The 13,437-nt window shown below is 44.9% G+C and overlaps 1 protein-coding gene across 6 annotated transcripts in view; it reads left to right on the top strand.

Moving 5' to 3' along the window:
- Positions 1 to 13,437, top strand: part of ST3GAL3 (ST3 beta-galactoside alpha-2,3-sialyltransferase 3) — a 188,323-nt gene that overhangs the window by 84,146 nt on the left and 90,740 nt on the right. For all 6 annotated transcript variants that reach the window (XR_004324972.1, XM_032494067.1, XM_032494069.1 and 3 more), the window contains one exon: positions 11,808 to 11,850. Coding sequence is in view for 5 of the 6 variants with exons in the window: in XM_032494067.1 (XP_032349958.1) it covers positions 11,808 to 11,850 (43 nt within the window). In the remaining variant the exon portion in view is untranslated. The remainder of the gene's footprint in view (positions 1 to 11,807; positions 11,851 to 13,437) is intronic.

A 13,437-nucleotide genomic window follows, 5' to 3' on the forward strand; every position in this document is an offset into this window, starting at 1 on the left:
TGCAAGAACACCTTCCCAGACCACTTTATGTAAAGTATACAGTAGTCTACTCTCTTGACACCCAGGTCTTCTCTAAGAAGATATGTCTATTTCTTGTCAGCACTTATCCTTCCTGCAGAGTATCTACTTATTTTCCTGCAGACTGTTGGTCTCCCGAACTACAGTGTAGGTTTCATCTGGCCAGGGACCTTGCTTATCTTGTTCACCACTGTGTCCCTGGTACTTAAAACATTACCTGGCTCATAATAGGTTCTCAGTAAATATTTGTTGAATGAAGAGTAGAAAAATAGAAATAATAATGTCTATCACTTAACGAATGCTTAAAGATTACATAAACAATGGCATATCCATACAGTGGAATACTGTACAGCCATTAAAAATGATGATGAAACTTTATTTTTATTGACACAGAAGATGTCGAGGGTATTGTTGAGTGAATAAACAGAAACAAACAGCATATATATTGAGGTCACATGTAAGTTAAATTATATACACACATTCACACATATAATTGTAGAGATTTCTGGGAAGATGTTCACCAAAATATTTGCAGCAATTAACTTTAGGTAATGAGGGTTTTGAATGGTTCTTACCTCATTGTTTATAAGTTTTTTACATCTGAGTTTTTACAGTAAGTTTGTATTATTCCTGCAACTGGGAAAAAAAAGTTTTTGTTTGGAGAGAGGGACTCTGTCTTTGCTTGGTGATTATTTGTACATATCTACCCCATTAGGTGGTAAGCTCCATGAAGTTTCAGGTACAGTCTGCAGAGTGAATCATTTTTCCCATTTTCTGTCCCATCTGCTCTTTTGACAAATTGTCCTTCATAATCCTCCTGCAGCTTAGCACAGGATGCCCTGGATGGTCTGGACACACTTGGCATCACGAATAGAACTGAGTTCACTGCGTGCTTAGCTCTAGATGTCTGCTTTTTTCCCAGGACAGAGGGGAAATGGTGCATGACTTCTTTGCCTGCTTTGGGATGGGACTTCTACCCACCAATGGAGGTTCCACGCTCCATTGGCTCCCAGTACCGTCACAGCTGTGCTGTGCTTGGGTGAAGGGCTCATAGTCACAGGGGACTCCATCTTATCAGGAGCCCCTTGCGAGGCCTCTCTCCACCCCCACAGCAGTGTACACCCGTTTGAGATTGGACTTCAGTTTGTGAATGTCTAACTTCTTTTACTGGGTCAGTTAAATTAGTCCAGGTCAGTGACTTTTTCTGTGTTTATTTTATAAAACCGCTTTTCCTATTTTAGTTTGTCTTTGATTAATTGATCCTATGTTATGATTTATTTTCCCGACTGGAAATGATGTGGGAGCTGTTTGCACTCTGGTCAGCCCCTCTGGGCCTCTGTTGACTCCCGTGGCTCATGTGTGAGCATGGATGGGCCTTTTGACACCACCCTGGGGCCAGGGTGGGAAGCAGTGGAAGATAACTGCTCTCGTGGCAGCTCTGCTGACATGAAGCTCTGCTTTTCTTGTTTCCTCTCAGGATCAGCGCAGCATAGAGTAAGGAAAAGAAGCTGCAGAGTCTGACCTGGGTCGGTTCAGCAACAGCCCAGCTAGTCCATGTTCTGGTTGTGGCCCTCTCTGATGCTCTGTTTCCTCCTCTGTAAAGCAGAGAAGATACCCAGCTCACGGGGGTCCCAAGCATCAAGCTGAGACTGTGGTCTAGAGGACTGAGCGCAGCATGAGTTCACAGCAGGTGCTCAGTCAGTTGTAATGCCCTCCATCTTCCCCTTTGTCTGGCCTGTCTGACCGTCCATTTGCAACTGTTGCCAACTTCTTCCTCCACCCAAGTCATGACATACATTACTTAGGTTTAATGTAGCCCATGACTTTTACTGGAGGCTGTACAGGGCCATTTCTTCAGAAATGCGGGATCTATTTGGGTCAGGTTAGGCCCTCATTCCATTTACACCTCTTCCCTCTGCGCTCAGCAATTCATCACAGCGCAGAGATTGGCGTCAAAGACCCCTTCGGAGAAGACCTGGCTGCAGAGCCATTTCTCCTGTGTGGTTGCAGTTTCCTTGCCTGATGGCCTGCCCTGCTTCTCCGGCTTTTGTGCATTCTGATACGAAGCACTGCAGTTATCTGATAGAACGAAGCCGTGTTTTTATCCCATAAGCTGAACTTTGTCTACTTCAATAATGTTCCTCAAGCTGGCCTTCCTGAGGAATATTCACTGTTGTCATTAGCAGCAGTTATTTCATATTCGTCTGCTTTGTGCAAAGCGCAGTGACAGCCGATGGGAATTTGTGGTGGTTCTTTAGAAAGGGAAGTGGGTCACTGGAGACGGAAAGTGCTGGTAGCACTGCTGGCTCACAGTGGGCACCTGTATTCCTGGAAAGTCCGTTTGGGGGCTCAGTGTACGGAGAGTGGGGCTAGAGTGGGGCACTTCCTTTCAGGGAGCTCTCCCTTCATCCTAGGATAGGATCCCACTGTGTAGCCAGTGCCCCAGCTGTTTATACATGAGAGTATAAGGAGGAAGTGATATTTGCACACCCTGCTAAGATAAGCATGAGGGGACTTAGGGTTATCTAAAGAGGGCATTGTGAAAACATCTGTAATTTTCTTTACATTATGGAATTATGAGGAGCAAAATGAAATACAAAGTATTATGGAACATATCAAATGTTGAATCGCTGTAAAACATAAAAAGAAATATTTTCAAGTTTTTAAGTTAAAAACTTGAGCTTGTTTCACTCATCTTTATCTCAGGCTGTATGCCTCTCAGGTGGTCAGTTTTCATAAATGTTCCATATATGCTTCAAAAGAATGTACATTCTCCACTTGTTGGATGTAGGATCCTCTGTAAACCAAGCTAGTTCAAATTTATTCATTATTCTCTTCAGATCTTCTGATTTCTCACAGATTTTGTAAGCCTGATTTTCCAGTGGTGTATGAGTTTCCCATGTGATGACAAGGGGCCCATTATATATTTCTCCTTGTAATTCTGTTAATTTTGCCTGATACAGAGGGAGGTTTCGTTATTAGGTGCATACACACTGTAGTGTGCGGTCCTTTTTGTTTATATCCAGTTTCTGAACCTCATAGGAGTTTAGATAAGTTCAGAACAATATATCCCTTTGGCAATGGAAGAGTTAATGGTTAATTTCAAAGACTCTTAAGCTTCTGAAAGGCACTTTATACATTCACAGGTCTGACTTGGTGCAGCTGCAGGAGAGGAAGAGCAGAGATTTGCATCATTCATGCAACTTCCCACCTGGAGCCGGGCAAGGACACACATGTGCTCTTTGGTTAGGGGCTCTTTTTTTTTTTTTTTTTTTTTTTTTTTTTAATAATGCTGGGCTTCCCACCCTGGCTGAGGCAGGAAGCCTAAACCACCAGACTAAACATCGCTCCTTCACTGTGCAGCTGCGGTCTTGCTTCTTTGACACCTGGGAGGAGAGCACCTTCAGGTGCTGGTAGAGCTGTGCGTGTGCATCAGCACACATTGTGCCTGGTGGCTTGAGAGTCCCAGAGTCTTCCATCCTTATAGATTTGGGATCATTGGACTGCTGGTGAGATCAGATTCTTTCTGCCAGCTTCCCCAGAGGTGAATTGTCCCTGAAAAATTGGTACACTCAAAATAGCATTTCCATTTATAAGCTAAATTTACATGCAACCTCAAGAAACATTTGTACACAGTGAGATGCTCTGAGATCTGCAGCTTTGCCCAGACCCAGCAGTAAGAAGCTCTGCTCCTGTATTCCCAGAGCATTATGCCTGTGACTCCCTGATCGCTTTCTGTTCTAGTTTATATTCCCTAAAGATTGTGTGTTGGCTTTCCTGCTAGTCAGGGAACTCTGAGGAACTGGGTATAGATTAGACCATCAGTAACAAATTGGGAGTATGCCTCGTATTCAGTAATAGCTCATGAATATGAGAATAGAATGCTTATCAGATAAGATCCCTGGGAGAGCTGGAGATGGGGCAGTGACTGTTTACTCAGGGGTCTCAAGAAGGCTTTGCAGAGAAGGTTAAATTTTAGGCTTTTATAAATGGCAGGATGTAATTACCTTGGCAAATTTAGAATCATCAAAAGGGAACTCCAAAGTAAAAGCCAGAAACTGAAATTAGGGAAGAGTGCCTAAGAAGAACCAGGGCAAGGTCTCCATAGGCAGGTGACTTCGCTGTAATCAGCTGGATAGGCTGGAAACCAAGCATGGCCAGAGCAAGGGAAGCACCACTGTAAAAGGTGGTCGGACTAGTGACTGCTAGAGGCAGCAAGAGGTGGAGGAAGACAGGTCTTAGGAGGAAGTCAGTTCTTAGGGCTATTCACTAGGCCCTCTTGGTCGCTAGGTCACTCGTTCATTCTTCCATTCATTCAGCACATGTATGAGCCCCAACTGTGCCAGACCCTATATTAGGTACCAGAGATACAGACACATACAGTTAGGATTGTTTATTATAAGCAACAGAAACTGACCCTGGCTAACCTAAAACAGAAAGGAACTTATCAGAAGGACACGGTACCCACAGAATCAAATTAAAAGCCAAACCACTGGCCCTCAGAAAGAGCATGAAGGGCAGTGCTGGGAATTCGGGAATCTAGACTGGAACAGTGGTCCATCTCTTGGATGAAGCATTAGTAGAACTTCTAGTCTAGTGGAGGAGAGCCAGCAGGCAGAGTCTGATGAACGTATAATTACATTTGTATAAGGGAGTAACTATTATGAGGTCAAGTAGGTACACTGTAAAAGGAGCACGCATGCAGGAGGGACACAGCCCAGACAGGAGGGTCCAGGAGGCTCTGCTAAAAGAGGACATTGGAACTAGGGTCTCAAAGATGAGTAGGAATCAAACCAAATAAAGAGACATTTTAGGCAGAAAAGAAACTGCTTCTAAGAGAAAGGCCTGTGTTGAGAGAACTCATGGCTCATTCAGAGAACTGAAAGAAGGCCCAAGTGGCCAGAGCACACAGCACATAGGGGAGAAGATAGTACAAGACAGAGCTGGAAAGGCAGCTAAGGCCCAGTCGTGAAGGTCCTTGTGGCGCTACAGAAACGTCTGCTAGATTTAGCTTTGGTGACAGCTGTATCTTGAAGGATGAGTTGAGTTTACCCAGTCAGCAAGGTGAATGGGGGCATTTCAGGTAGAGGGAACGTCACCTGTGACAGGTGTCAGGCATGACGGCTGCCTGGAGGGGGTGGCGGAAGGCAAGGCTGGAAGACAGGCGGAGACAGACTGCGCGGTTGCCGCATGGCCCAAGCAGCAGTGAAGGCTCCAGCAAAAGCAGCGGCCACGGTATAGGAAGGAGGATTTGTATTTAGAAATGAGAGAAATAGGGCACACCAAAACTTTCATTCTCGGAGGACTGAACGGTAATGCCATTACCAGAGAAACAACAGGGCTAGGGGGACAGGGGAAGGTAAGTCTGATTTTCAGCGTTTTGAGTTTGAGGTGACTCTGAGTCATTTAGGGGCAATGTGTAGGAAATACCCAATGTGAAAGGGGGTGGGGAATGATACTGTAAGTAAAGGGAAAGGCAGGCATGAAGGTCTGGAGATGGTAAAGATACTTTGGAGGAAAATAAAATAGTTGAGTCTGGCTAGGACATAGAAGTGTCAGGGCACATGGGGCGATGCAGGGAGTCAAAAAGTGAACTTGAGATGATCACTACAGGTCAGATCATGAAGGTCCTTGTAAACCAAGAGACTGAGATTTATTCTGGGAACAACAGAGGCCATTTAGATTTTTGAGCAGTTACGACATAATCATATCTATCTTATAGAAAGCTAGCTCTGGTTACCTCATGGAGAATCCAGCAGAAAGAGACAAGATGGGACCCAGGGAAGCCTGGTAGGAGGCAGTTGCTAGTAATGCAGGTGAGAAGTGACGCTTAGTCAAGGATAGTAGAAATGGAGAAAAGTAAGTGGATTTGCGATCCACTTAGAAGATGAAATTAAAAGGGCGTGGTAGTGAATTAATGAAATAAGAGAGAAGCAAGAATCAGGGAGTTCTCTCAGGTTTCAAGCTTGGGCAGTTGGGTGAAAAGTGGTAGCATTCATTAGGGTAGGGAATACAGGAGGAGCTCTGTATGTGAGAGTGGTGAAAATGAACTCTGTGTGAGGCAGCCTGAGTTTCAAGTGACTATAGGATATCAAAGTGGAAATGTCCAGGGGACAGCTGGGTACACAAGTCCAGAACTCAGGAGAGAAGGCTGGACAGGAAGGAGAACCCAAACAGAACCCAAGAGTCTTCCTAAGAGGAAACAGAGTTGAGAATTTGAGGGAACCAAGGCAGCCAGAATTCACGGGCAGAGTACAAGAGAGGAGAGAGCTGCACACAGAGAAAGCACTGGACTCCTCAGCTGATCAGAGCATGTGTGTGAGGAAACGACTGGAAGCCAGGGAAAGAACCTGGAAAGGAGGAGGCAGAATAACCCCTGCAGCTCACACCTAGGAATAGTGGGGAAATGCCACAATACATGGGGCATCACATAGCGTACTCAGAAGGGTATTGCCTTGGCAGAGGGGCAAAATTAGTAACGGTGCAAATTAGCCGTAGACTAACGTCCACTTTTGTCTCTAACCCTCACCCTACATAGCTTAAAAGCAAGCCTTGAAATGATCAAACTGTTTCTAAGTAATTTAAGTGCACTTCAAAAATACTTAAGGAATGCACAAATATCCTGCACCCAACATGGGAAAATGCATATTATTGGCATCCAATCAAGAATGACCGGGCAATTCAGAAAAGCTTGAAAGTACAACCCATAGTGAGGGGGGAAACCAATCAATAGAATCAGACATAGAGATGACACAAATGATAGAATTAGTAGGCAAAGACATTAAAATATATTCCATACTTCAAGAAGGTAGAAGAAAGCATGAGGATATCAAGGAAAGACATGTAGGATATAAGAAAGAAACCTAGAGCTAAGAAAATAGTTTTTGAGATGAAAGTATACTAAATAAATAAATAGCAAATTAGACACTGCAGAAGAAAAAACAGTGAACTAGAAGAGACATCAGTACTATCCAAAATGAAATACAGAGTGAAAAATTACTGGAAAGAAATGAACAGAGCATCAATCAATGAGTGGTGGGACTTCATGCAGCCTGATGCATGTGTAGTCAGAGCCCCCAGGAGAGAGGGGAGGGCAGGAAATTTTTTGAGGGAATAATGGCCAAGATTTTTTCAAGTTTGATTAAAACTTTAAACCCCCAGATCCCAGAAGCTCAGCAAACCCCAAACACAAGGAAAATGATGAAAAGTGCAGCACAGCACTTCATAAGCATTCCCTTCTCACTACCCACAGGTCCTTAGCATTTGAGAGAAAAAGCAGCTGCCCATTGAGAGCTGCAGGAAAAGCCCAGTCTCTCAGGGCAGAGCCAGGCTTCAGGTCGGCCAGAAGGTAGAGGGAAGTAAGCCAGGTAGTTGGCATCGGAAGTTCAGAGGGCATCATGAGACAGATTTAAAGAGGAGACTGGACAGGGAAGAGAAAACCCACAGCAGAATGCGGATGTGAGAAGAAAGTCCGTGGCCCATTTTAGCGGTGGTCGTACCTATTGTATCTGGGAGATTCAGCCAGCTCTATGTTTTCCAAGGACTTCTGCTGTTCCCAGGAGCTTTTATTTGTTCAGGACAGCACGTTCCTCCTTCTGGTAAAATGCTCCTTCTAACCAGATGTGTCATGTTGGAATCAGAATTTGATACAAACCCCATCTCCTTGAGCACTGTGACGAAGACAGGGGTGAGGAGCTGATGCAAGCTAGACCACTTCGATCCCTTCCCGGGGAGTTTGCCATCAGGAGCAGAGACCGGGTCCATCCCCTTCTCAGTGGCTGAGCTGAAGATTCAGCCTGCAAGTTGCTGCCGGCTGTTTCCTGACTTAGGAGGAGAGCTAGTCAGGGACAGCAGAGCTAACTGAGGGAAGCCTGAAGCCTGCTGGCGTTCGAGTCCCTTTCGGTCTTCCCCGAAGTCGTCTGCACCCTGACCCTTCCCACGCTTTGGTTATGTGAAACAAACCAAACTGCCCTACTTGCCTAAGCTGGTACAACCAGTATGTAGGACATGCAGGAAACATCAGGGGATAATCACAGCCACTTTCATTGGTCTCTCTCTGTCCCGTTAAGATGTTTTCAGTGCGGGAGGTCCAGAGAATTTTTTGGTACCTATGAGGTAATAAGAATCCTGTGGTCACATTGAGTCACCAGTTCCAAAATTAGAGCGTCCCCGCCTTATATAATAGTCGCAGCTTTCAGTTCATTCAGAGCTGCCCCCGCATCAGGGCTTAGTACCAGCAATGCTGACCCAGGGAAGGGGATGTGCCCTGCTTGTCCTTCTCCCACTGGTCCCTCAGTAGCTGGCTGCAGTTTCTGACCTCTGGAATTGGTGGGGAAGGGAGAGAGAGAATGAGCAGAGAAGACAGAAGATAGTGTCGGCACTGCGCTGGCAAGTGTGTTAAGCTGACTCTTGTGGGGTGCTCTCGTAGACGTTTTGGAGACCACTCTCTCTAGGGACCTCTCCTCTGCAGGTCCCCTGATGTGGGTCATGCACTCACAAAAACCCTGTCGCTCACTCCTGTAGCTCCTGGGACTCCCAATGTCCACTCTCACTTCTGTTTGCTAAGGACCCAACAGCCCTCTGGGCAGATCTTTTGGAAAGGACCTGGAACAACCAAACACTAGCTTATTCATGCCTCCTTCTCTGCAACAAATTCTAGAGGTCAGTTCTGATGCAGCTCTATCCTCCCCAGCCAGCCCATCTTGCGTCCTTCGTACTTCTCAGGTAGAACTCAGGCACCTGGCAGTCCGCTGTGTTTCTCATTCTTTACGGGTCATGTGTTGAGCTTCCCTCACCAGGCTTAAGTAAGAGACAAGTACTAAGGGAGGTGGAGTTCTGCCCCTTCAGGGTAGTGGAGTTCATACACTGCTTTCTCCATAGAAATTCTTCAAGTCTTCTCTCTTTTAATCTCTCACCATCAGTTACTTTTATATTTGATGTAGGAGAGCCTTTAGAATTATGTAACACATTTTCAGATATTACCTTAGAAAACTTAAAACCTAGTCTAGCATCTCACTTCAGTGTCTGAAAATTTACCATCCTAGAGGCTGGGCTAAAACTTTCTTAGCATCCTGTTAGAATTTGACTTGGATTTATGACCAATGTGACCAAATAATCCTGATAATAATAGTCAACAAATATTTATGAAGCATCTCCTGTGTGCAGCCACAAAAGAGAGCTGCTTCTAGCCCTCCTGAGCTGCTCGTCCAGGGCAGCATTTACAGACCAGCGGCCTGCTGGCTGCGTCCTGCCCCTGGGCATAGTGTGGTTGAGCCTCATAATCGTTAATTTTTTTCTCGAATCTTTTGCCAATATTTACAAATTGAGAAATTTTACCTTAGAAGTTCCAGATTCTTGGCTTTAAAAAATTAGAAAATGTGGCAACGCCAGGCCTGCACTGCTCCTTGGTGTAGTTGGCTGGAGGTGGGGGAGGCTGCTCTTTCCGACAGGGCATAGCGTCTCCAGATGGACTCCGTTCCCTTTTGGTGGCTCTGAGACCTGAAGCCAGTGTCAGTGGCCATTTACCATTGGGCGCATGCAGTTACCTTTTCTTAAATTAAGAGTAAAATGAAATGTCTCTGGTACTTGTGTCTCTTAACAAAAGAGAACAAACAACAGATAGTCCAAGAGAGCCATGGAAGGACAGGACATAATTGATTTAGAAATGCAAAGTGTTCTTACATATTTAATGTGCAATTAGTGTGTGTGCGTGTAAAACAGAACTTAAGATGCCATTGGAAAATGACCCACGGATATAATTATGGTTACTATACAAAAATAAGTGATGAAAAAAGACCTTTCAACAGGATCTGTTTTCAGTGCAGCTAAAGTAAGTGGTGTGAGCTGCTGTGAGAGGGCATTACATTCTCCCACTTCTCTGGTTTATGTTATCTTCTTGCTTGGCCCCTGACATTTGAGTTTGCAGCAAAGGAAAAGCATTCTCTGGCCTCTCTGGAGGGAATCAGCCAAAGTGTGGATTCATCGTATGTCCAAGGAAGTCTTCGCTCGGGTCTGAGGAGCGGCAGGAGGGTTTCCCCAGTGTTATGGCCACGTGGGGAAAAAGCAGCAGGTGTTGGCAAGTTAACGAGGTTTTCTTTTTCATGCAGTGATAAAATAGGATTGAAAGAGCATTAAAATTTGAAACTAACTCTTTTGGCAAATTTTGTTTTCAGTTTATTTTAAAAATTGAAATCTTACTGATTTTTTAGAAGTTCCTGATGTATTAAGCAAAGTGTCTCATCCATTCATCTGAATTAGAGCAAAACCAGGATTATTTTGAGGAAAGGCTTTCACTTGCCTGAGCGTATTCTCTTGGAAGGCAAGCCTTCTGTTGAGTTGTGTGTCCTAGTTGGTTTATCTTCCGTTTTAGTAGGAGGAATTATTCTCTCCCCGAAGCTCAGCTGCTTGTGAAAGCACACAGTCTGGCCTTAATTGGCCTTGCAGAGTGGCTCTTGTGAGATACTTGTCCGTGTGTGTAACTTCCCTCTTTAGCCATTCATTGCTTATTAAAGACTGAATTCCTTGAAAGCCGTGCTGTATGGCCTTTTCCAAAGTTGTTTGGTCTTGGTATTCTGTTTTATCCTCAAATTAAGCCAGGCCAGCTGAGAGCTGCATTCCTAGACCACCTTATTTTGACACAGCACTCTATACACACACACACACACACACACACACACTCCAGTCATTGAACAGAGCTATATGAAACAATCTTATAACACTTTCTGTCATTTCTTTTTTTTTTAATTGAAGTACTGTCAGTTATAATGTGTCAGTTTCTGGTGTACAGCGCAATGTCCCAGTCATACATATACATACATATATTTGTCTATCATTTCTTTATAAAAATATGTTTGAGGACACAGGAAACTTCTCTGAAGTGTTATTACCAGAAAGAGCTAGGATTCTCCTAGTTTATTTCATGGATACTCTAAACCATTGTATCAGTGCTTTGCACTTAGTTTCAGCTGTGAGAAATCTTGGGGCTAGATCTGTAATCCTTTTCCAGCAAACACATAAAAGCTTAGGACATCTACTTTTGGCATTCTTATCCTGGCTGCTTTTTATTATTTTTCCTATGCTTATTTCCCCCTTGGCCCCAGATTTCTTCTTTTTTAAAATCTTGTACTGCATACAGTTTTTAAAAACTTCTTCAACTTCATTTTAGAATGAGGCAAGATACAGAGAAATTAAATAAAATAATGATTTATCATTTGTTTCAAACATCTTACCAGGTTTTTTTTAGATTTCATTTTAAATTTCCTACACCCTTTATTAAATCAAATCTATCACTTCTTTGTAATTGTCATGAAGAGGATCACTGCCATGGGTTTGAGGACCCTTGGCTGCCATATCTTCACCCCAAAGTTAACATGGCTGATTCAGCACAAATCTGAGAACTCAGAGCTTAGAGAAAGCAGAGACTGCTTCTGACCCTCTTACTTCTCCAGGGGTCCCGTGTTGTGGTTTACTAAATTTCAGCTTCAAGCACAACATTTGAACAGGAAGGCAGTAACAGACCAGCATAGGCCTGTTTGGCCTACAAGGCCTAGGAAGTACCGGCATGGAACCTGGTCCTTCACAAGGCAGGTGTTCAGCAAGAGTGTGGTGACTTAACTTTATTTGCAGCTTAGGTGTTTGGATCTGTCCTTTGAAGCAGTTGTCTGCCACCCCTGGTCAGGGCCTGGGGAATGCAATCTGCTCCTGTCACCCATGTTCCTGGGGAATGCAATCTCCTAGTGTCAGCTGTGCTCGACATCACTGACATTTCCTGCTTTGCTTTTCTTTTTCAGAGTATGATCGTTTGGGCTTCCTCCTGAAGCTGGACTCTAAACTGTGAGTAGAATGAGAGCAAGCCTTGACTGTGTGGTAGAGAGCTCTGTGAGAGCTGGGGGCCATTCCTGGAGGGTCATCTCTCACCACCCCTGGGGTTGTTGGGGGATTCCCAGGGCCTCTGTCCTCAGTCTGTCGGCAGAATCCTGGAGTCTGCTGGGGCCCAGAGAGGATGGGGTTGTGGGTACAAACATAAGGCCTGGCAGACACAGACAGCTCATTACAGAAGGAGCCACTGCCAGGAGTTTGAGGGATGAGAAGGAAAGTCCTCTGCTGCAGAGTGGAGGGTGATTGAGTTGCAGCAGGAGGCGGGGGCCTTTCAAAGATGCTCTGCAGCCTGGCATGCAAAACCTCCCATGATCAGCTTTCCTCCCCACCTTAACTCCTGTCACTCTCCCACGGGTAAACCCTCCCTTTCCCTCTCTCTGCCTTTGCATGTGTTTGTTATCTGTGTCTGCAATCCCCTTTCCTTGCTTGTCCACTGGGAAAACTCAAAGGCCACCTCCCTACACGAAATGATCTCTTCCTCTGCTTCCTGTGAATTTTCTGCCTCTGGCACCCATTATCTCATTATTTTATAATTAACCATGTAATAGTTATTAATTTAAGTAACAGCACAGTCTTGGAGCTGGGCCATGCTGGGTTCAAATCCCAGATTGCCATCTACTTTCTTTCTGACTTGGGGCAGGCCACTTAACCACTCTAAGCCTCAGTTTCACCTGTAACATAAGGATGTGAATATGCCTCCCTCACAGGGTTGTGGTAAGGATTGAATTGAAATGATGAATTCACAGGGGCTTTCAAGTAAGTATCTAATCCTTTCAGTATCCTCCCTGTTCTAGCCCTCTCAGTCTCCCTAGCACCTAGGCAGGGCTGGCATGTGTGTGTTAGGTGCTCAGTAAACATGAATACACGGAGCCTGGATGACAGCTGGTTACCTGTGCTCTTCCCTCGTTAGACTGGGCTGCCTTGAGATGGGGCTGAATCCCCTCTGTGCTCGTGCCCTGCACAGCACCTCTCACATGGTTGATGTGCAGTAAATGGTTGCAGAACTGCCTGTGGCTCCTTTCTGTGGTTAGTCATCTTCATATGCCTCTGCCCTTGGCCCATACCAGACAGACGTGAAAGGTCGGAATTATGTCCCCTTTCTTTCCTCTTTTGCACGAGGCCTTGACCACAATTGCTTCTGATGGTGACGGCTGCACCTACCTACAAGACCTCAAACCCGGGGTTGTTTGGCTTTCCTGCTGAGTTGTCTGGCATCTAGCCCCCTTACCCTGGCATCTGGCTTCTTGGCTCTGGTGCCTCTTCCTATGAGTTCAGGCATTGTAATTCTCTCAGTTTTTATATATCGTGGAGGCAGCCATGAGGGAAGAGTGGTCTGTTCTTTATACCAAGCTAGTAGAGAGATGTCAGCGACGTGTTAACACCTGGGGAATCGGGCTGGATTATGCTAGTAATTCACAGCCTTCACCCTTAGAAAATTCTTGTTTTAGTGCTCTGGGCAAAAAACAAATCAGGAATAAGCTATAAGAAGTGAAATACAACCAGAATGGAAGAGATGTAGTAATTTACCAAGTCGAATCACGT

The sequence above is a fragment of the Camelus ferus genome, chromosome 13, assembly GCF_009834535.1.
Source record: "Camelus ferus isolate YT-003-E chromosome 13, BCGSAC_Cfer_1.0, whole genome shotgun sequence".
In the NCBI taxonomy this organism is placed as follows: Eukaryota; Metazoa; Chordata; class Mammalia; order Artiodactyla; family Camelidae; genus Camelus; species Camelus ferus.